This window comes from Neophocaena asiaeorientalis, unplaced genomic scaffold, assembly GCF_003031525.2.
Source record: "Neophocaena asiaeorientalis asiaeorientalis breed wild unplaced genomic scaffold, Neophocaena_asiaeorientalis_V1.1 scaffold606, whole genome shotgun sequence".
NCBI classification, from domain to species: Eukaryota; Metazoa; Chordata; class Mammalia; order Artiodactyla; family Phocoenidae; genus Neophocaena; species Neophocaena asiaeorientalis.
Genome location: NW_020173687.1, coordinates 10,615,521 through 10,637,951, shown reverse-complemented (window position 1 = coordinate 10,637,951; position 22,431 = coordinate 10,615,521). Strand labels below are relative to the sequence as shown.

Here is a 22,431-nt window from a genome sequence, read left to right as displayed (position 1 = left end):
GAGGCCAGGAAAGGGCTGTGGCAGGGGACAGCATGGCCCAGTGCGTGGCACCAGCTTGGCACTGGGTCGCACGGCATTCCTGAGCGAGGCAGGGCCGCACAGAGGACAGGCAGCTCCCATCAGCGATTGCAGGTTCCGGGTGACGTGATGAGTGGAGGGAGGTGAGTCCCTCCTTAGTGCAGAAACCTGTGTGATGCCTGCAGCTGGAGTTGCGGCATCTGGAGAAAGTGTGATGATCCCTTTAATGCCTAAGGGGCCTGGGAAGTTCTTGAACTTGGCTCCATTCGTGGTCAGCTTTCTGCTGGGAAAATAAACCACGTCTCATTAAGCAGTAAATTCATCCAGGTCCGTGTTCCAGCTGATACCATCACACCTTGTCACGTTGCCAGACGGAATGTCAAGACCAAAGTTCCCATTACTTGGAGGGTCCTAATAATTAACCTGGGAAATTTAGAGAGGGGGGAATCCTGGCTTTTACATGGAGTAAGAAGCCAGAGCAGGGAGGTGGCTGCTTCAGGGCCAGACATCACTGAGCACCGCTTGGGAGGTGCCCGTGGTTACCTGGGCTGGGGATCTCAGCACTGTGGCCCTGGCACTGCCTCTTCCCCTCCCGTGTCTGGCAGCTCTTTGCTGGCCTGGACCTGGTTCTGGAGGCCACGGACAGTGCCCCCAGGAGTGTGTGTGTGGGGGGGTGTGGGCAGGAGGGGCTCAGATGGCAGCAGTCATTGCTGGGAGAGAACTCAGAGGCCACAGGCCAGGGGGCTGCTCGCAGGGCTGGTTGCCAGCATATCTGTGCCCGGTGTGGCCCCTCGTAATGTGTCACTGGCCAGCAGGCATTACTGAGCATCTGCTGCGAGCCTGGCCGCCTGACTGAGGGTGAGCCGTGCCTCTGAGGGGTTGAGAGGTGTTCTGGATAATCCTTGAGGCTCCTTGGGCTGGCTTCCGCAATTGTGATTCAGTTTAAATGTTCATGTTTCGAAGCGGAATGCATTTAATACTAAAAACGCAGTGTTACAAAACTGTACACTTGGGCTGTTCACAAGCTAATGACATCGTTTAAAAGAATTCAGGGGGCCGTAATAATAATGAAATTACCCAGCGTTCATTGAGCACTTCCAGTTTTCTAAGCACTTTGGGTTATTTGGGTAAAACACCCTATGAGGTAGAAACTATTATTAGCCCTGTTTCCAGATGAGAAAAATGAGGCACAGAGAGGTTAAGTGACCTGGCCAAGGTTACACAGCTAGACAGAGGGACCACTGCCGTTTACTGTGCTGGAGGAAGGGATCCTCCTCTCAGCACTGGCAGCCCCACGCAGGGCTTTGGAGGGATGTTAAGAGTGCAAATCCAAGGTCCTCTGTGACCCCTGTCCGCACGCCCACCCTCATTCCCACAAGCAGCTTGAGCACAGCACTTCGGCGGGAATGGCCAGGCGGTGGGAAGCCGCTGAGGCTTGGCCCCTCGGCCCCTGGAGGCCCCAGAAAGTGAGCTCGGCCTCCACCCCAACCCCTGTTTCTGGTTCTCTTGAGAGCCTGCGGGGCGGGAGTTGGGTGGACAGCGTGGCCCGTCCTGCAGGGTATCGCCCTGGCTTCTCTCCCTCCGTACCTTGGGCTTTTGCTCCTGGAGGCCTAGAGAGATCTTGTGCTTGGAGGACAGCCCCGCCCATCCCCCTCTGTACTGCGCACATACCGGCCTCTTCCTCCCACTACGGTCCCCTTAAGTCCTTCTTGGCTGCTCGAGGAGCTGCCACGTGTGCAATCCCAGCCCTTTACCCTTTCCTTCCCCAGCCCTTGGGCCGGGCTTAACTCCTTTGATGCCAAATCTCCACCCACCACCCCTCTTTTCATTCATGTACTCATTCATTCATTCACTCAACAAATACTTATCATCTACCATCTGTATGAGCCCGGTGCTGTTTCAGATCCTCGGAACCCAGGGAGGACAGGGAATGTTCCCGCTCTCCAGCAGCCGATAGTCTAGTGTAATATATAAAGTGTCCCGGGGAGAAAGAAAGGTGAAGGAGGGCAGGGAGAGGTGGGTCTGGGGGCAGGAGGTGGTCAGGGAAGGCTTCACTGAGAAGGTAACATGGAGCACAGCGATGAGGTGGCTGGCGCCCTGGGGGAGGTGGCGAGGGGAGTGTACAGGTGTCTTGGGCTGGAAGGGGAGCGGTGAGGCCTGTGGGCGGCGTGTTGGAGCTGGAGGTGCAGGTCAGGGTGGGGGGTAGTGGATGGAGCAGGGTGTGGGGCCCAGGCAAGGACTCGGCCCTGGAGGGTTTTGAAACGTGGAGGAAGATGCTGGCACTGCAAGGGTGGAGGTTGGGTGGTTGCAGCTGCTGGGATGGTCCAGAGGGAGATAGATGCTGGTGGCCTGGGCTAGGGACCAGGGTGGAGGTGGGGAAACGCGTGTGTGTCTTTAATTGAAATTCTTTACTGAGGCAATTATAGATTCACAGGCAGCTATAAGAAATAATACAGAGACAGCGCCCTCGTACGCTTTGCCCAGTTTTCCCCAATGGTAACATTTTGCAAAACCGTGGTACAACGTCACAACCCTGATATCAACCTGGATACGATGTGTTGCTCATACTGGGATGTCCCCGGTTTTACCTGGACTCACCTGTGTGCGTTTTAAGTTCTACACAGTTGTATCCATTCTGTACAGTTTTATTTTATTTAGGCTCCTGTCTCCTGACTCTGGACTGTCCCAACCCCACAGGGATTTCTCAGGTCCTCTTATGACTACCTTCACCCTTCTTCCCTCAGCCCTCGCCCAACCCCTGGCAGCCACGAATCTGTCCTCCATGTATAAAATTTTGCTATTTCCAAAATGTTCTATAAGTAGAATGTAACCTTTTGGGATTGGCTTTTCTCACTCAGCGTAATTCCCCGGAGATTCATCCAAGTTGCCTTGTGAATCGAGTCCGTCTGAATGCCTTTGCAGGTGGAGTCAGGGTTGGAGTGTGGGGTTCAGGGCTGGAGGTACCCAGCATGGAGCCCGAGGCCTTAGCTCTGAGGCTGAATGGGATCACCCAGGGAGGTGGAGTGAGCACTTACCGATTAAGCGTCTGCTGTGTACCAGGTGCTGTTCTAGGCGCAGGGGATGCAGCCATGACTGAGAGATGGGAAGAGGTGCCTGCGGGGGCCGCCAGGCTGATGCGGGGCTGGAGGCCTGGGCTGGATGGGATGGGTGGGGGGCACCTCAGGATCTCTCTCCCTCTTTTCTCGCTTTGCAGCCAGGGAAGGTGGGGACCCCGATGAGGCCAAGAGCTCCTCCCTGGGGTGGAGGGTGCAGACGAGAGGTTTCCAGGAGTCCTGAGTAAAGTGAGAAAAGAGCAAAGTGTTGCCCCTCAGGCCAGATGGAGTCCGTTCAACAGAGACTGACCTGTCTTCTGAGACGGCCTTTGTCCTTTCAGAATATTGTTATTTCTTTGACACAGGGATGGGGTTTAAGGCGGGGTGAGGGTGGGGAGTCTTTCTGTGTCCCTGCGTGCACACTGACAGGGTTCGGGGCTGGAGAAGCCCTGAACCCGTGGACCGACTCCCCAGCTCCCAACACAGTCCGCTCCCTGCGCCCTGGTCCCCACTGCTGCCGCCGCCTCCTGGCTGCCTCACTTTTCTGTCAGGGCTACTCATCGCTTCCCTCTCCTTTCCTCTCTTATTTCCTCATTTTTCCCTCTCTCCTCCATCTTTTTCCTCCTCCTTTTCATCCATTTCCCCTCTTTCTGAATCCCCCCCCCCCCTTATCTGGTTTCCACATCTCTATCGATTTCAATTCTCTCTCTTCTATATTTTTCTCTCTTGGGTTTTGTTTGTTGGTCGTTTGTTTCTGCCTCTACCTCCCTTTGTCTGTGTCTCCTTCTCCTGCTCTCATTACCTTCATCTCTGTTTCCACCGAGCTCTCTCTGTCTCTCCCTCTTTTCCTTTCTCTCGCTCTCAAACGTTATTTCCCAGAGTTTGGAAACCATCCCTTTCCACGCTCAGGGGGCCCAATGGATGAAACGTCCTGGTCCGACCAGGACAGCGCATGAGGTGAGTTCCTGTGAAGGGGCTTCGTGAAATCAGTGCCCGGGCCCCTGGGGCTGCAGAGATGGGATTGGTGCAGTGACGGTAACCGTCCGAGGCTCACAGGCCACCCGGTGGCAAAGGACGGGCTGGGGCTGAGACCAGGCTGGAGCTCTGAGGGCACCGGTGTCTGAGTCAAGGGTGGATTGGGAAGGGCTCCTGAGGCCACCCAGATGCCTGGAGTGGGAGAGAAGGGAGACAGGTGACAGTCCGGGCGTTGCCTCAGAAGCAGGTTCCTGCAGTCCTGGGTGAAGAGTCTTTCTGGGCAGGGGCGAGAGGTGGGCAGCTTCTGCACGCCTGCTGGTCCCGGTGGACGCCTCTGTTTTTGCCCTGTTGGCTTGTTTATTTAATGGAGAACAGCTGCCCATGTTTGGGATCCCGACAGAATGGTCAATTGTGTCTGTGTTTGCTTTCTGCCTCCCAGAGCTAATTGGTGCTATTTCTAACGTCCTTTTGTGGAGTCGACCACCTTCGAGGTCAGCCAACAAAACCTTGAGGATTCTATCGATAACCAGCACCAGAGTGAGAAATGTACGGCTCTGCTGTGACAGTCGCCAGCTGCTGGGCCCTGGCCGGCTGTTGGTGTGGGCTCACGGACGTGAATGTGGAGAATCTCCGTTTGACGGGGAGCCCACTCGGCTGAGCATGCCGCTGGGCATGGGCAGCTGGTTTGTTGCCCTGGCCTGGAAAAGGATCTTCCTTTCCCTGCTCTAAGCCAAGAGTATGACAGTCCCGGCTCCAGCCAAATCCATCCACTGCTGTCCCCCCAAACTCTGCCATTGATCCTGCGGCCACCCTTTGCCCCGTGATGTTTTCTTAGCCGGGAGCGCTGGCTCCACGCTGTGCACAGAGCCGATCCTGAGTGACCTTTCTGAGGATGGCGAACACCGTTCCCGGTTTGGAATCCACCTCTGTCACCACGACCCGCTACAGAATTGGCGGGTGCGGAGCAAAATGAAAATCTGGGGCCCCTTTGTCAGAACTTACTAAGAATTTCAAGACGGTAACAGCAGAGCATCAGACCAAGCCATGAGGCCGGCCCTGCCCGTCACTTGCAAGCGTCACGCTTCGAGTGGGTCTTAAGCTTGCTGCGTCTTAGTCTCCACGTCTGTAAAATGGGATTTACAGTCCTATCCTCTGCACAGGATTGTCATGAACAGTGACTGAGATAATGTAAGGTTTAGCTGCCATCATTATTATTATTATTATCAGTGACATCAGTATTATTATTTAATAGCTCATTATCTGTGTTGTTCCCTTCAGTGCTTCACATATGCTGCCATGGATGAGTTTTCTTATTTATTTATTTATTATTATTTTTAAAATATTTATTTATTTATTTCATTGCATGGGGTCTTAGTTGTGGCTCCAGGGCTCCTTTGTTGCAGCACGGGGGCTCCTTCGTTGTGGCACGTGGGCTCCTTAGTTGCGGCTCATGGAATGCATGCAGGATCTAGTCCCCTGACCAGGGATCCAACCCGGGCCCCCTGCATTGGGAGCGTGGAGTCTTATCCACTGCACCGCCAGAGAAGTCCTTATTTATTTATTTTTAAATGACCTTTTATTTTGAATAATTTTAGATTTGCAGAAAACTTGTAAAGACAGTACTACTGAGGGCTTCCATGCCCCCCTTACTCCGTCTCCCATATCCTGTCATCTCGCGTCACCTGGAGAGCTGTCAAGACCAAGACCCCACATTGGTCCAGTACCGTTCACTGAACACCAATCTTTGGATGTTACCAGATTTTTCTTCCTCGTCTGTTGTCTGTTCCAGGCTCCCGTCCAGGGCAGTGCATCGCTTTTATTGTGTGCTTTATTGATTTATTTAGGCCACGCCACACGGTGTGCGGGATCTTAGCTCCCTGACCAGGGATCGAACCTGTGCCCCTGCAGTGGAAGCGCAGAGTTCTAACCACTGGACCGCCAGGGAAGTCCCCTGTGTGCTTTTTATTTATTTATCTATTTTTAATGATTATTTATTTAGGCTGCATCGGGTCTCTGTCGCAGCACACGGGATCTTCGTTGCGGCGTGCGTGCGGGATCCAGTTCCCCGACCAGGGATCGAACCCGGGCCCCCTGCATTGGGGGCGCAGAGTCTCACCCACTGGACCACCAGGGAAGCCCCTACGTGTGCTCTATTTTTAATGTGGGTCACAGACCTGGCCAGGGTGGGGTCACCAGCCTTGAGCCACCCCAAGACTCCAGAATGGGTCCGACCAGGCGTCCTCAGCCGGAGACGTGATTGTCCTCGTTGGTCTCAGGCTCCGGGGCCCTGACTTGGCGAAAGGCCAACCCCCAGGCCCTTCCTGCTCTGCCTGGGGTGGTGAGAAGATTCGTCCGTTTCCCGTTGCCTGAGTGTCTCCTGTGCACCAGGCTCCAGCTGCTGCTGGGGCCCTGGCCCTAACGACTGGCTTGGTGCCCGTCCCGATGGAGCTCGGCCTGGTGGGGAGCCGGGTGGTAACCGAGGAGAGAGGTAAACAGGCTAGGCTCCACAGTGCTGCCGTGAAGGAGGGAAGGTGACACAGATGCAACTGGGCCTCCCTTAGGAGAGTCTGAAGGAAGGAAGGAACCAGCAGAGGAAGACCTTGTGGAAAGGCCTTGAGGGGACAGCAGGTGCCAAGGTCTCCCGTCAAGCAGACCCTGGTGAGATCCAGGAGCAGAAAGAAGACCCCAGGCTGGAGGGTTGTGAGTGATGGGAGGTGACAGACGGAGTTTGGAGAATCAGGCTGGATCATGTGGATCTGGGGTCAAATCCCCCCAGCTCCAAGGTGGCAGACAGCTGGCAGACAGGTGGCCACAGCGATGTGGCCGGCGGACCGCACAGGCGAGAGCACGCAGCTCCTGGAAGGAGGGGCCGCTGCTCAGTGCCGGTTGCCCATCACTCTCCAGTGGCCCAGAGCTTGAGATTTTTTTAAAGGGAAGCTTGAAATCCTTTTGTTAAAGAGAAATGGCATTTCATTCAAAAGTATGAGAACACCAACAACCAAACAGACAACAGTGCTAGTAAACTTAGCCCAGTGGAAGCCAAGCAGGACCCGCCTGAGGACTGCTCACGCGTCGGGGACCACGGCGGCAGGGCCCGAAGGCCTCGTGGAGGAGCGGGACTTACTGGAGGATCAGACTTGTTTTTTACGACGGCCCCTCAGGCTGCCACGTGGAGAATGAGTTGAGGGCTAGAGCAGAGGCTGGGAGACGGGGTGGCAGTGGCGAGGGGGAGAGGGATAGGGGAAGAATTAGCAGAGGGGGTTGAGGATGGGCTGGATGTGTCGTGGGAAGTTGGGTGGCCCCCAGCTTGCCGGTTTGGGCAACCTGGGTTGACTGAGGTTCCGGTTAGTGGGTGGATCCACAGTGAGTCAACTGACCCCTGAAAGCCTCAGTTTGCTCGTCTGTAAAGAGCCTTTGTGATCTTCAGATTTGAGTCTCTGGAATGTAGCAGGTGCCCAATATACATATAAGGCCATGGTAATTAGACAGGTACACTGAGTGGCCAGGTGATGAGAAGCAAAGCCCAGGTCAGACACCTCCCTCCTCCAGGAGATGGTGCTGGGAGGGCAGAGGGCCCGGGCCAGTGGGCAGAGGGGCCAAGGTTGGAGAGATCAGACTCCGGGTCAGAGACCTAGTTCTGGAGGGGGCTGTGCCGTGACTCTGCCTACCTGGTGTCCTGTCTTTCCTCCTAGACCCCATATGAGTTTGAATTTAGTAGCCAGTATCTTGGCAGAACTTCTGGGGCTCCTTCTCTGCTGGTTTCCGTGTTAAAGCTTTTCGTCCAGCTAAAAGCCAAATCCACGGGGACCTGGAAGCCGTCTAGGGCTGCTGCCGGGGTCAGCACCGCCTCTAACAAGATTACACTAGCTTGTCCCTGCTGCTGGGGTTCCCCCTGGGTAGGGGCTGCCCCATCTGGGAGCCCCCAGACCTGTTCCTGTCGCCAGGGCTGCAGCAGCCTCCCGCTGCCACCAGCAGCCGAGGTGACCGGGACGGCAGAGGCAGGGGCAGGAGGGCAGCTCCCGTGCAGCCACCGTGAGGCCGGCAAGCCCAGCCCTTCCGGCAGGAGCGGACACGCAGGGCTGCTTAAGAGAAATGGGAGGGCTCTGCTCCCAGCTGTCAGGATGGAAGCCTGGGGGCCCTGGAGCAGACACAGACATTGCAGGCAGGACGGGCAGGCGTGGTCTGAGGCGCAGAGAGCCTGTGAGGGGGGCCGAGGAGGGAGGCCAGGACCCGCGGTGAGGGCCGTGCGAGATGGCTGAGGTGGGGGCCGGTGCCAGGAGCTCAGAGGAGCCCGCTTGACTCTGTGTGACCCTGGACACGCGGCCTACGCTGTCCCCTCTGAGCCAGCTTTCCCCTCCACAAAACGGCCCCATTGCCATACCTGCCTCCCGGGCCCTGGAGTGCACTGGAGGGGACCTTGGGTATAGGGCAGCAGCCGCTGGTCTCGGCAGCGGCCCAGGCGGGCCATCCCCACCCCAGGGGGCCTGGGCCACGGATGGGAAGCGTCCAGCTCCTCGACAGCCCCACGGTGACGTGAGCCTGGAGCCGCTGCCAGCTCAGATGCCTGCGGGGCTCGGCAGGTGCTGCGGACAAGTGAGTCAGGCCTGGCGGGGACAGTGGCAAGCCTGACAGCACATGCCCAGTGGAGAGGGGCCAGCTGGACGCACCCCGCAGGAATATGGGCCCAGTGGGGCCAGGTAGCTATATTGTTCAAGAGAAACAGGAACTTGATGGGTTTTTTTAAATTTTATTTATTTATTTTTTTTGCGGTACGCGGGCCTCTCAATGCTGTGGCCTCTCCCATTGCGGAGCACAGGCTCCGGACGCGCAGGCTCAGCGGCCATGGCTCACGGGCCCAGCCGCTCCGCGGCATGTGGGATCTTCCCGGACCGGGGCACGAACCCGTGTTCCCTGTATCGGCAGGCGGACTCTCAACCACTGCGCCACCAGGGAAGCCCTTGGTCTTTATCTGAACCATCCTGGTTCTTCCATGTTGGCAGGCAACTCTTTTTTTTTTTTCCCTGGGTACCAAATTACTTTATTTGAAGGAATGGTACTAAGGAAAGGACTTGTAGATGTTTTGGTACAACTTACAGAAAAGGTAAAGGTAACCCAGACGTGCATGCACTGGCTTGGTGACGAGGGAGGTCACCCCTGTGGCTACGGGAAGCCAGCCTAAGGCTTAGCTCTCATTATCACTATTTCCCAGGGTGTGGTTGTCAAAGAGATACTGTGCCATGCCAGATTCGGGGGCCCCCGTCGTGCGCAAGTTGGTTACCTGGTCACCCAATTCTTTAATGGATTTCACCTGCTCATTCAGATAATGAGTCTCAATGAAGTCACACCAATGGGGGCCATTTTTCTCCGTGGCCAGTTGGTGCAGTTCCAGTAGTGACTGAGTCACACTTTTGTCCAAGTGTAGCGCACATTCCATTGCATTCAGCCCATTCTCCCAGACATCACGGTCTGGTTTCCTGATATCCTGAAGGAAGATTCAGCCACCCCGTTGGTTCTGCAGCTTCATCAGATTCTCAGCGTGTTCCCTCTCCTCACGAGATTGGGGAAGAAAGTATTTGGCCAAGTTCTTCAAAGCCACATCATCGCGGTGAAAATAGTACGACACGGACAGGTAGACGTAGGAGGCGTAGAGCTCCAGGTCGATCTGGCGGGTGATGGCGGCCTCCGAGCCCTGGTGGTAGTTCTGGCGCACCTGCGAGGGGGACGCGGTCGTCGTGGCGGGCGGCCGAGGTGAAGCGGTGGCGGGGACCTTGGGGCTGTCGGAGGGCGCTGTGAGGTGGTGGCGAGGGCTGGCTCTGAGCGGCCGGCCGGAGCGGGGGACGAGCGCCAGGTTCCCTCCAAGCGCTTTTGAAGCAGGAAACCGCGGCGACTCTCCGCGAGGACTCAGGAGACTCATTTTTAAATTTGCATAAGCCCATCCAGTCATGCCTGCGGACCAGACGCTACCCAAAGGCCGCCCGTTTGTGATCTCTGAATAGGCTAAAGGGGGCGCTCCCGAGGGTCCCAAGGTTGGCAAGCAGACGCTGGAGGGACATCCCAGGTCCTGGGCGAGAGCTCAGCCCCCAGCCCCACTCAGCCCCAGGGCCACCCGTGTCCTGGCTCAGTGCTGGGGCAGGGCGGGCCTGGGTTTGAATTCAGCTCTGCCAGTTCCCAGTTGGGTGATCTTGGGCAAGTGTCTCTCTGAGCCTCAGTTTCCCCTTCTGGAAAATGGGAGTAGGGACACCTGCCTCTCTCAGCGGCTGTGGGCACGAATGGGCCGGGAGCCTGCAGGGCCCACCAACAGGCTGGGCACTCAAGAAGTGCTCACTACTCGGTCACTGGTTGAAGCGAGAGAGGCCGGGGGCTTGGTCTGTGCTGATGGACGGAGAGTTTCTTCTCTGTCTGCTTCCCTCCACCCCGCTCCCACCCAGTAGAATTTTTTATTTTAGAATTAGAGACAAGTTGCTATGATAATACAGAGAGTTCCCATATACCCCTCACGCAGTTTTCTGTATTGTGAACATCTTGTTTTACCGTGGTACGTTGTCGCAGCTAAAGGACCCACCTCGATACACAGCTGTTAACTAACCTCCGTGGTTTATTCAGATTGCACTAGTTTTTCCCTAATGTCCTTTCCTGTTCCCTACTATATTTAGTTGTCACGTGTCCTTAGCCACCTCTGGTTTATGACGGCTTCTCAGACTCTCCTTGTTTTTGATGACCTTGACAGTTCTGAGGATTATTGGTTAGGTATTTTGTACACTGTCCCTCAATTAGAGCTGATCTGATGTTTTTCTCCTGGTTAGACTGGGGTTATGGGTTTGGGGGAGGAAGACCACAGAGGTGAAGTGCCCTTCTCATCACATCAGATCCAGGGGACATGCTGTCAACGTGACGTAGCACTGATGATGTTAACCATGACCCTCTGGCCGAGGCAGCGTTTGCCAGGTGTCTCCACCAGGCTGTTACTCCCGCCTCCACCCCCTCCTCCCTACTCTACTTTGTGGAAGCAAGTCACCGCGCGCAGCGCCCACTCAAGGGGAGTGGAGCTCCTGGAGGGGGCAATGTGTACGTCAGTTATTTGGAATTCCATTTTACCTTTTGGAACTATTGTGAGATCTACAAGTTTTCACTGTTTTGGTGATCACTCCATTTCATCATACAAACAACCTGGGCTGAGTCCTGGCTCCACCCATTTACCACCTGTGCCACCTTGGGCAACTTGCTATTAACTGGAGTGCTGGTGAGAGTAATAGCACGTGTCCATCAGGCTGTGTTCGGCGGCATAATAGAAACCTGACTGAAGTGGTTTAACCAAATAGGGTTTGTGTTTTTCCTTCGTGTGACAAGAAGTCCTGAGTGGCCAGTTGATTCTCCTGGCTACTGCCCTACCACCCTTAGCCAGTGGCTTTTGTCCTCATGGTCCCAAGGTGGGTACAGCACCTCCAGCATCACTGCTGCGCTCCAGGCAGGACTCCAAGAAGTCAACGGTATTATCCTCATTTTACAGAGAGGAAAGTGAGGCTCAAGAGGAAGAGAAACCCTCGAAGCAGTGCTGGAGGGTTAGAGATAATGTGTGCAGCTTGGGCCACAGGAAGTGTAGTTGTTGTTTTCCCAGTAGGATGGGCCTCTCCCAAGTCCCCTGGGGCTGGAGGTGCCTGCTAACCTGGGGGATGAGGGTGAGTCTCTGGCTACCTGAGCTTCCACCCATGGTCAGCCTGAGGCCTCAGCCTCCCAGAGGATGACCCACACTTTGGAACCTCAGAACCTGGCCCACACGTGGGACAGCGGTGTGGCCTTTCTTTTGAGGTGGAGGATGCTTAGCCAGGACAGGCTGGAGTTGCAGTGATGACCCAAGAGCAGCCAACCAAATAATACTCCGGCCTGGGGACAGTCAGCAAGGTGGGCCTGGGCCTAAATCCTGCATCCTATGTCTGGTGACCTATCACTTAGTGCCCACTTCCATGGGAGATACAGAGATGGGTTTGTCATTCCTGTTCTATTTAGGAAGATAGATTTAATTCTGGGGCAAACTGAAAAAAACAAGTCTGGCCTGCCCCCATCTTTGTAAATAAAGTTTTATTGGCACGCAGCCATGCCATTACTTTACACGTTGCCTGTGGCTGCTTTGGTGCTGGGAGGGCAGAGCTGAGTAGCTGTGACAGAGACTATGGGGCTTGCAAATATTTACCATCTGGCCCTTTGCAGAACAAGTGTGCTGACCCCGGCCTGAACAGAAAGCAGTCCAGGGAGATTGGGATTGACATATATACACTAATATGTATAAAATAGATAACTAATAAGATCCTGCTGTATAAAAAAAAATAAGTAAAATTAAAAAAAAAAAAAAAAGAGAGAAAGCAGCCCAGGATCGGGAATGTGCAGCTGGGGCTTCCAAGAGGGAGATACGAGGCGGGCTAGGACTCACGAGGAGCCGTGCGGGATTTCTGGGGGCAGGAGTGGGCAGATGGCACAGGCCCTGAGGTGGGTGGGCAGACAGTGATCCGACTGGGGGGCTTCAGAGGAGAGACCCTGAAGCCAGGCTGGCCTGAGCCTCCCCCTTGCCACGTGCTTCACCAGCCATCTGGGGGCTTTGTCAGGAAAGGAGCTGCTTGGTGGTGCAGACAGCCCAGAGGGCCAACCCCGAGGCACCCACCACCGGAAGCGGCAGGTTCCAGAAAGGTGACGTGGCCCCGTGGGCCCTGGGGCCCACAGGGGAGCACCCGTAGCTCCTCTGCCCAGCCACCAGGAGCTTCCAGATCATCTGATTTTCCAAGAGTAGTTAGCTGGCAGTCTGGTTTTCCTGAGAAATCTGCTGACTTTTTACATGTTTGCAGTTAATTCCAGTTTTTAAAAATCATGCAGCCGACCAAGCACACACATGCATCTGGTGTGTGGGCTGCAGGTTTGGGAACTCGGGGGTCCGGGGTGGAAGTGAGGAAGATGTGGGAGGCTGTGTAGACCCAGGAGAGCATGCCAGGCCCAGCGCCCCAGCTCCAGAGACCCTCCTCCAGCTGGGAGCCCGGGCTGATGGGGGCGTGGGGGACCGGGAGGGAGGGCGGCGGAGCCCTGGACCTGTGGTGTCAGGTTTCTGTGCCTCCCATCCTGTCCCGCTGGTGGAACCTTCCCGCCTGCAGGCGAGGGTGGGAGCCTGGAGCAAGTACCAGGGAGTTGGACAGTCCTCCTGGCTTACCTGGCCGCCCCTGGAGAAGACCTCAGTGCCAGCTGCAGGTGAGGGGGGAAAGGGGGAGCTCTCTGAAGTCCCTTCTGAGATTCTCCAGGATTTGGGTTCGAGGCAGGAGCCCAGTAGGGCGATGGGCGGGGACTGGACCTGGAGCCGGAGAGGCCTGAGTGAACCCCGGCTCTGTGGTTCCCTGGCCCCTGTGACCTCTGCGATGGGGACAACTCCTCCTGTTGCAGGTCATCCTGGGTGTGAGAGGGCTGGGTTTCCTTGGCGTCCGGGGTGCCTGCGACTGGGGCCTGGCCTCCGGCGTGTGGTCCTGCTTTACCCTGACAACATCTGGGGCCTCAGGCTGCTTTTAGCCTCACACGCCGGCCCTCATCTGCCGATTCTGCCACTGGTTTCCAAGCGCTTGTCCGCACTACTGTGGATTTATTCTTTGCTTTAGGCAGGAGGCTTGGTTGCAAGTGACAACAGCCCAGGTCACCTTGGCTTAAGCAAAGAAGAGAATCCCGTGGTCTCAAGAACAGGAAAGGTCCCAAGGTGATACTAACCTCAGGCAAAATTTGATTCAGGTGCTCAAATGATACTGTCAGGACTCTGTTGCTTCCCCTCCCAACTCGGCTTCCTTGTGTTGGCTTCACTCTCAGGCAGGCCCCTCAGTGTGTCAGAAGTGACTGCCAGGCTCACGGGCGCGTCCTCACTGGGACCTGGGAAGGGGGGACGGGGGCAGGAAGCAGCCCTGTCCCAAGAGTCAGAGTCCCAAGGCTGCTTCTCATTGGGTGAGCTGGGGTCACCTGCTCACTGCTGGACCAATCACGGCCCCGGTGGGTCAGGCCTCCTCTCACTCATCCTTCAGCTGTGGAGGTGGGCAGAGCAGCTCCACTGGGGAGCTGGCAGCAGTGATTCCACGAGACGGCCAAGATTCTGATACCAGAATGGGACGTGGAGGCTGCACAGGCCGAGATAACATCCCACGCCCTTCCCATGCCCACCCACTCTCCAAGAGCAGCATTTGGGGCTGAAGTGGCCACATTCGGAGCCCCCTGGCTCAGCTCAGGGCCCCCCTTCCTGGCTGACTGCAGGCCCAGATCTCCAATGAGCTGTGAGTCACTTTCCCACAGATTTTCCACGTGCCCCAAGATGTTGGCAGGGGCTCGGTCCAGGGCCAGCATAGAGCTGCACCAGCCTCTGTGGCCTTCCTCGCCACCTTCCTGGCTGGGGGCCCCTTTGAAAAGGGAAGCAAGCTTGTTTGGAATGGCTCATTCTCCTGGGCCCCTGTGGGGTCCTGGTGAGCACGCGTAGCTGCTGTCTAATAATCCACAGTGCCGCCTGGCTGGGCGCTGGCACAAGGCTCACCTCTCCCTGCGTCCCCCTTCTCCTTGCTTTCTGAGTGCAGGAAGGACGTTTCCACTCCATCACCAGCAAAGATGCCACCACTGCTTGCATTAGATCTCACTGGAACTCAAGATACGATTATATCTAAAGCTGCTAAGGAGTCTCTTACTTCTCCTTGGTTCCTTCATAATTATATTGATTTTCTCCTTTTTCGGAAGCCTGTCTCCTTCAGGGAGGAGGCAGAAGCCCCATCCCTGTTGGAAGAACCATTTGACAAAGAACAGGGAGTCCAGAGGCCCAGGATCTCCAGGAGAGGGACACCGGCTCTGGCCATGCCTGGCCACTCACCCTTGGGGCCCGTGAGGCCTTGCCTGGGTCCTGAGATCAGGAGAGAAAGGAACCTGTCTTTTCAGGATCACCAAGTGTGCTTTGGCCCCCAAGCCTTGTGTCAGGACAAGGGAGCTGGTCTTTGAACTGTCATTACTTGAATCTTGCATTTTCTAGATATCACAACGGCCAGTTCTCAGGAGGAACTGGGTGAGGATATTCTAAAACGATGGCTTATCCACAGACTGCATCCCTCAGGCTGTGAGATGCATCTTGGGGCTCGTTTCCCCGTTGTGTTTTGGTCACAGCGCTGTCAGAGGACTCAAGTCCAGCCCACAGGGGTGGGTGGCAGCCCCGGGAAGGTGCTGGGAGAAGGGGGGACAAACGCGTCCGAAGTATCCCCCAAGCGGGCTGAGCCGAGTGGCTGGCCCGGGGCCGACTGGTTCAATGTTCCCTGTGCCCTTTTGGGAGGCAGACCCTTGGCCAAGGTGAATTGTTTGTCCTGGCTTTCCAGATGCGTGGAGACTCAGGGAGGTAAGCGGGTCCCCAGACACCCGAGTGCGGTCCACCTTATCTGAAGCCCTTTTGTGGTTTCCTTCTGCAGCAGAGAGAGGGCTGGGGGGTGCGGTAGTTCAGGGCTTTGGGGCTCAGACATTAGAATCTGTTCACTCTCACCCCAAATCCAGCCACTCTCACCTTTAAGGGATGCCTACCTGCAACAGCTTCCACTCTGGTCCCGTTTCCCCTACAGTCTAGTCTCTGCTCTTTCTAATCCCTCCCTCCCTCCCTCCCTCCCTCTCTCCCTCTCTCCCCATCCCTGGTCTCTTAGGATAAAGTTCTTAGCTCAGCCTCCAGGAGCCCACATCATCTGGCCCTGCTTTGCAGCATCATCCCTGTCTACACTCTGACCTGGCCTGACTCCAGACTGAGCTGCTTCAGTGCCCGCGGCCCACCACACCTCTCAGCACTGTGCACAGGGTGTCCACAGCCTGGACCACTGCACCTCCGGCTACCCCTCCATGCAGCCCCTCCAGCCGGGGGGTTGGGGTCCTAGGGGCTCAGCCTCTGAATACCTCCTGATCCCTCCAGGATGAGATGGGCCTCTTCTGGGTTCCAGGGGCCTTGGTGCTTCATCGCACGTTGGTGGTGTTTTCCTATTGGTTCCTTTGTCTCCAGATAGAGAGGGAGGCCCATGATGGCTGGGGATACGTCTACTTCACAGCTGTGCCCTCGGCCGGCCCTGGGCATTCAATGAGGTAGTGGTTGAGTGGACAGATACTCGGACAGGTGGGAGGTGGGTAAGGCACCTCCCGGAGCGTAGTCTCCCCCAACCACCCACGAAAGGGAGGATGGTCACGGTGTCACTGTGGGGAGGAAGCATGGGGGTGGGTAAGTACACATCCAGTGCAGCGCAGAGCTCGTGGACGGGCTGGGCTTGGGGGAGCTGTTATTAACTACGGGCTGGAGCCTGTGTGCTGGCACCTGTGACTGCAGCTGAAGGCTGGGGCATAGCTTGCTCTGGGCTGAGCGGGCAGAGGTGGCCTGGAGATCAAACAGTAGACGGAGCTGCGGGGGAAGGGCAGAAAGGTGGTGAGAGGGACCCCAGGTGGAGATGTGCAGAGCCCTCCTCCCTCTGCACCCCTGGAGCCCCACACTCCTGCCCCGGAGCCTAGCAGACCCTCCCTCCTCTGAGCAGGTCACAGTTATTGGGATCGGCCCTGGCTCTACGTGAGAATCACCTGAGAGCTTTGAAATACCCCGATGCCCGGGCCACACCCCAGACCAACGACATCAGACTCTGGGGGCGGAGCCTGGGCATAAGCATTCCATACGTCTCCCAGGAGGTTCCCTGTGCAGTCACATTTGAGAAGCACTGTTTGAGGCCGTCCTCTGTAAAACTGGTTTGACCTTGAGATGCCTGGGTAACCCGCAGGGTTACTAGAGCTTGAGGAGGGTTGCTTGATGCAAAATCTCCCCTCCCTAACCTCCCTGCAACAAAAATCCACACCAGAAATAAGTAAGCACTTCTTAAAATGGTTCAATTAAAAAAAACAAAGTAACACATGCATATGGCCCAGCCTTCAGGCAGCACAGATGGGCACACATTCAAAGAAGCATCGGCCCGACCCCAGCTTTCCCAGGGCCTGGCCCAAGGCGCTGTCTCGGCTCGAGGCCCTTCTTGGCACGCGGTGGCACAAGGTACACCTGGCTTTCTCAGTCATCCCTCCTCAGAGCCCGGCTCTCTCTAATGCTGTGGAGGGCTCCGTGGACACGGGCCAGCCCTGCCAACCTAGCTCCCCATCACGTTTCAAATGGGCCGGCTTTGGCTGTCACAGGCAGTGTCACCAAAGTATCATGGAGTCTTTGGTCAACTGGGCTATTCTCCCTGCAGGATGAACTCCTGCAAGTGGAGTTCTTGGGTCTCAGAACAAGTGGCTTCACGAGGCTGATGGGGCACCTGGTTTTCTGTCATTCCAGAAGCTGTGGACGCCGGCGGCCCCGACCTTCGAGCTGCCCGCGTTGTACAGAACCGAGGACTATTTTCCTGTGGATGCCGGGGAGGCAACGCACCGAGCCCCCAGCTGCCAAAGGCGTCTGTGAGCCCTGCGGTCCTGCCGTCAGGGACGTCGGGAAGTGAAATCTGTGTGCCGCGCAGATTGTTCATTTTGTTTTGTTTTGTTTTGTTTTGTTTTATTGTTGTGGATGCGTTTTCTGAATTTTCCCCCTTGCTTCACATGGGCCCACAGAGTCTGGAGAAGCATTTAGAACCCACAGGTGGGCAGTGCCTCAGATGAGCTGGAGAAGGCCTTCTCCACCGGCGTTTGTCCTGCCTGGTGTTCTGGACAAGGTGGTCACCCAGGGGGATGGGCTGTGGGGCCTTGGATTTCCCTTTGCCTTGGAAGGGCTTCGCACAGACGTTGTGAGGGGCTCGCGCGGTGCCCCCAGGGTGTGTGGCTCCAGGTCCATGCGTGTCGGCCGGTTTGTGTGAACCCCAGTGCCCACTGGCCCTGTGAACCGTCTCAATAAACGTGTCCAGGTCGCCTGGGTGTAAATGTTTCCTTGATGGGTGCTCCTGCCACTGGCTCAAGCCTGATCCTCAGAATCTGCTTATTATGAAGCCCCTCGCCTGAGGGGAGGGTGCAGCTGGCCTTCAGATTCCCAGCAGAATGCAGAGATCATTCAGATTCCCTGGAGTCCTCCAAGGTGTGTTTGCTTTAATTTCTTCTCATGTAGATGAGTTTCCTGCTATTGTTCTGAAATGTTGGATTCCTCACTTTGGTGATGGATATTTCTAGTTTCTGGAATCCCTCCCAGAGCCAAGAAAACACACACACACACACCTGTATTGCAGACCAGCATTTGAATTTCAAGGAAATCTGACATCATGAATCTAGTGAGATCGTGGTAGCAAAGCAAAAAAAAGAGTAGAGTCTTGCCAATTTTAGAACAATTTTTTAAAATTTTATTTTTAAATAAATTGCTGCCCACGGGCTTTCTCTAGTTGCGGTGAGTGGGTGCTACTCTTCCTTGCGGTGCAGGGGCTTCTCATTGCAGTGGCTTCTCTTGTTGCAGAGCACGGCCTCTAGGCGTGCGGGCCTCCGTAGTTGTGGCACGCGGGCTCAGTAGTTGTGGCTCGTGGGCTCTAGAGCGCAGGCTCAGTAGTTGTGGCGCACGGGCTTAGTTGCTCCACGGCATGTAGGATCTTCCCGGACCAGGGCTCGAACCCATGTCCCCTGCATTAGCAGGCGGATTCTTTTTTTTTTTTTTATAAGCAAATCACTTGGCTTTTCTTTTTTTTGAAATTTTATTTATTTTATTTTTGGCTGTGTTGTGTCTTCGTTGCTGCACGTGGGCTTTTCTCTGGATGCAGCGAGCAGGGGCTACTCTTCATTGCGGTGCACAGGTTTCTCATTGTGGTGGCTTCTCTTGTTGCAGAGCACAGGCTCTCGCCGTGCGGGCTTCAGTAGCCGTGGCACACAGGCTCAGTAGTTGTGGCTCGTGGGCTCTAGAGCGCAGGCTTAGTAGCTGTGGCGCACGGGCTTAGTTGCTCCGCAGCATGTGGGATCTTCCCGGACCAGGGCTCGAACCCGTGTCTCCTGCATCGGCGGGCAGATTCTTAACCACTGCGCCACCAGGGCAGTTCCTTAGGACAATTTTTTGAACTAAAAGATATAAGTGAACCCCTTTTTTCAAGTACAGCCAGCGTTTTGCGGAGATAATTGTTGTAAAGTAAACATAATTCTTTATTTAAAAATGTCAAGACGTTATTTTCAATTATTGAAGTAAAGTTTACAGGCGGAAAGGTGCACCTAAGTGTATGGGTCACTGAATTTTCACACACTGAACACATCTGCTTAACCCTCACCCTGATCTAGAAATACACAAGCATGATCAGCACCCAGAAGCCCCCTCATGCTCCCTTCCAGCCAGTGCCCCACCCCCATCCAAACTAACACTACCCTGACATCTCACAGCATAGACGGTGCTGGTGTCGCCGGCTTCTGTACCTTGTAACTGGAGGCAGACTGGCGTGTGTATACTCAGCGTGTCAGCTTTGTCCCTGGCTCCCCCGGCGGACACTGAGCCTGTGGCGGCATCCCAGTGGCTGCTGACCGTTCATTGTCGTGGCCGTGATGTATTGATAGGGACTGTTTTTAACGAAGGAAGCTTAGATCTTCCCCGTGCCCTGGTCTGCTCAGGGAGAGCAGAGATTCAATGGCAAGTTCCTTTTCCAGACAAGTGGTGAGGACAGCAGTTTCTGGAAAACCGGCTATATGTTGATTGCTGAAGACGCCCAGGCTTCTTTCTCCTTCCAGAGGCCGAACGAAGGGTCTGGGAGAGGTGAAGGGGAATGTCACAGGATTAAGCCACAGCAACAGAGGTGTCCTAAAATAGAGACCCACAGGACCATGACTAAGAGCTTATAGGCTGTGAGGTCAGCCTGCCTGGGTAGCGCCATCATCTCCTACACATCTCAGCTGTGTGGTCCTGGGTTAGTTGCTTACCTTCTCTGAGACTAGCCTCAGTAAGATCTTCCACAGTAAGATACAGAGAATAATGGCGCCTGGCTGTTGGGGTGTATTGAGGAGGAAATGAGATGACCTGTGTCAGGGCCCGGCGATGGGCACTGGGTAACAGGTGGCTGTGATGGTGACCAGGCTGGGTGGGGGAAAGGCCCACTGTCCTGCGTTTCTCAGTTGGCTCGTGGCATCCAAGAGCCTCAGCAGTGAGTGGCTTCAGAACTGCCTGACATTTCAGAGTAAGAACGAGTCACGGGAGAGCGAGAGCTGCCAGAGTCCAACTCGCACCCTCTGGTTTTGCTGTCCTGGGACTCTTTTGGGGATACCCCCCGACAAGGCAGCGATATTGTATGACAATATCTATGGGGAAAAGGTGACTAATGAGCTAGAATTGGCCTTTCCAAGTTTCCTGGAGTTGCAGTGCCAAACAATGAACTTTCAGGGACACTTGGAGACACTTAAGGGGAGGGAAAGCCAGGACACAGAGCCTGCCAGGAATTCCTGACCTCAGTCCTCTGAGCCGCTAGTGCTCTGTCCTGGTGCCAGGTGACCTGATGGGCGTCCCCCGTTAGAGCAAGTGTCGGATGTGTCTCCTAGCAAATCAGCGAAAGCCTTGACGCTGACTTGAGAGGGTCAAACCCAAAGCCCACGGCAAGGGTCACTTTGCAGCCTACGAAAGGGTGATCGTTTTCTTTCTCTTTTTCTTTCATTGGTGGCTGTTTTTGGACAGGGGCGCCAGGGTATAGGCCATTGCGAGTCTCCATAAGAGCAAGGCCCTTTGGTCGATCATTCCCACTTTCCCCGTGGATGTGAACTTCACGTCTGTTCAAAGTAAGATGTTTCAAGGCGGCGGCCCACAGGTTGGCAGAACTGTATGGTTTGCCCTGAACTGTTTTAAAATTATTTTCATGTTGAGACAACTGGGTAACCATCTGGAAAAAATAAAGCGAGTTCCATACCTCATTCTGTACACCAGGAACAGGTCCAAAATTCCAAATGGATTAAGGAGGAGTTAAATGTGTAAAATGAATTTATAGAATAAGGAGGCAGAAACATTGGAGAGTCATAAAAAAAAAATCCAGAAGCCATAAAAGATGAAGAATTGGATTATATTAAAAAATTTAAAATCCTCTGCATGGCAAAAACAAACAGAAAATTCAACCAAAAAAAAAAAAATCTTAAAACAGAACGACAAAATCCTAAGCAAATTCAAAAGACAAATGACCAAAAAGACAAAGGACAAACTGGGAAAATATATTTGCAGCTTGTATTACAAAGGGATAATCTCCCTAATACATAAACATCTCTTACAAATAAATAAGAGGAAAACCCCCAGAAAAATGGCAAAGGTTATGAATAGGTATTTCACAGAAAAGAAAATGCAAAAGTCATTTTAAAGATATGAAAAGATACTCAACCTCAATCTGTAAGTATAAAGAATATTGAAATTAGTTTTCACTTATGCAGGCAAAAATAAAACGTTTTTGATGACACTGTTGGTGAAATTTTGAAGAAATGTGCATTCTCATACGTTGGTGGTGGGACATGATTCTCATGGAGGTCCATGGGCAGTACCTATCAAAATTAGAAATGTATATACCCTTAGACCCCTAGGGCCCAGTTCCGCCCCTAGGGATCTAGCCTCCCAATATATATATACACACACAAGAGAAACAATAAATGCAAAAGTTTATTCACTGCTCATTGAAATAGCAAAAGATTGGAAAGAACCTAAGTATCCATCAATTAGGGATTGGTTCAGTTACAGTACCTCCACACATGCATGAATGGGTGGAATCCTATGAAGATGTAAAAATGGATTGGGAGTTCTTTGTGACTTGGTATGGAGATATCACAAAAGCCAAAGTGGAGGGAAAGGTACCTGATATGCTACCATCTGTGTGAGAAAGAAAAGCATTCAAATTCTCTGGGAGGATAAACAAATATTTGAGAATGGTGAATATCTACTGTGGGTGAGAAGTGGACTTTCCATTTTATTTTAAACTTTTGATATCTTGGTGTTTCCCTATTCAAAAACTTCAATTAAAATCAGTTGCCAGCAATTAAAAATCAGGGCAGTTCACATTAAGAACTGGATTTCCAGCTTCTCTTCAAAAACGAAAATAAGGCAATATGGGGCTCGTATTCTTGCAAGACAACAACGAGCCACAGCTGAGTCCCTTTAGCAGGGCCTCTCTGGTATCCAAGTTATCTCACTGATTTCTTTACTGCCTGGCCCCACAGGTATTTGCATTTGCAGAAGTCCTCAACAAAATAGCAGCAGACTGAATCCAGAAATATATAAAAAGGATTACACACCATGACCAAGTGGGCTCTCTCCTAGGAACGCAAGGTTGGTTTAACACCTTGAAATCAATCAGTGCAACACACTTGGATTAATAAAAGTAAAAAAAACCCCACATGGTCATCTCAAGAGATGCAGAAAAAAGCACTTGACAAAATCCAACATCCCTTCATGATAAAAGCTCTCCTTCTTGGGGTGGAAAGGGGAGTTCTCAGA

The 22,431-nt window shown here is 54.1% G+C and overlaps 1 protein-coding gene and 1 pseudogene across 2 annotated transcripts in view; one reads left to right on the top strand and one right to left on the bottom strand.

Annotated features, from left to right (window-relative positions):
- BCAS4 (breast carcinoma amplified sequence 4) overlaps positions 1 to 17,946 on the top strand; it is a 59,943-nt gene extending 41,997 nt beyond the window's left edge. For both annotated transcript variants that reach the window (XM_024750385.1, XM_024750384.1), the window contains one exon: positions 17,368 to 17,946. In XM_024750385.1, coding sequence (XP_024606153.1) covers positions 17,368 to 17,490 — 123 coding nt within the window. In that variant the 3' untranslated portion in view covers positions 17,491 to 17,946. The remainder of the gene's footprint in view (positions 1 to 17,367) is intronic.
- Positions 9,179 to 10,244, bottom strand: LOC112403069 (ferritin heavy chain pseudogene; annotated as a pseudogene).
- Positions 17,947 to 22,431: the final 4,485 nt, after the last annotated feature.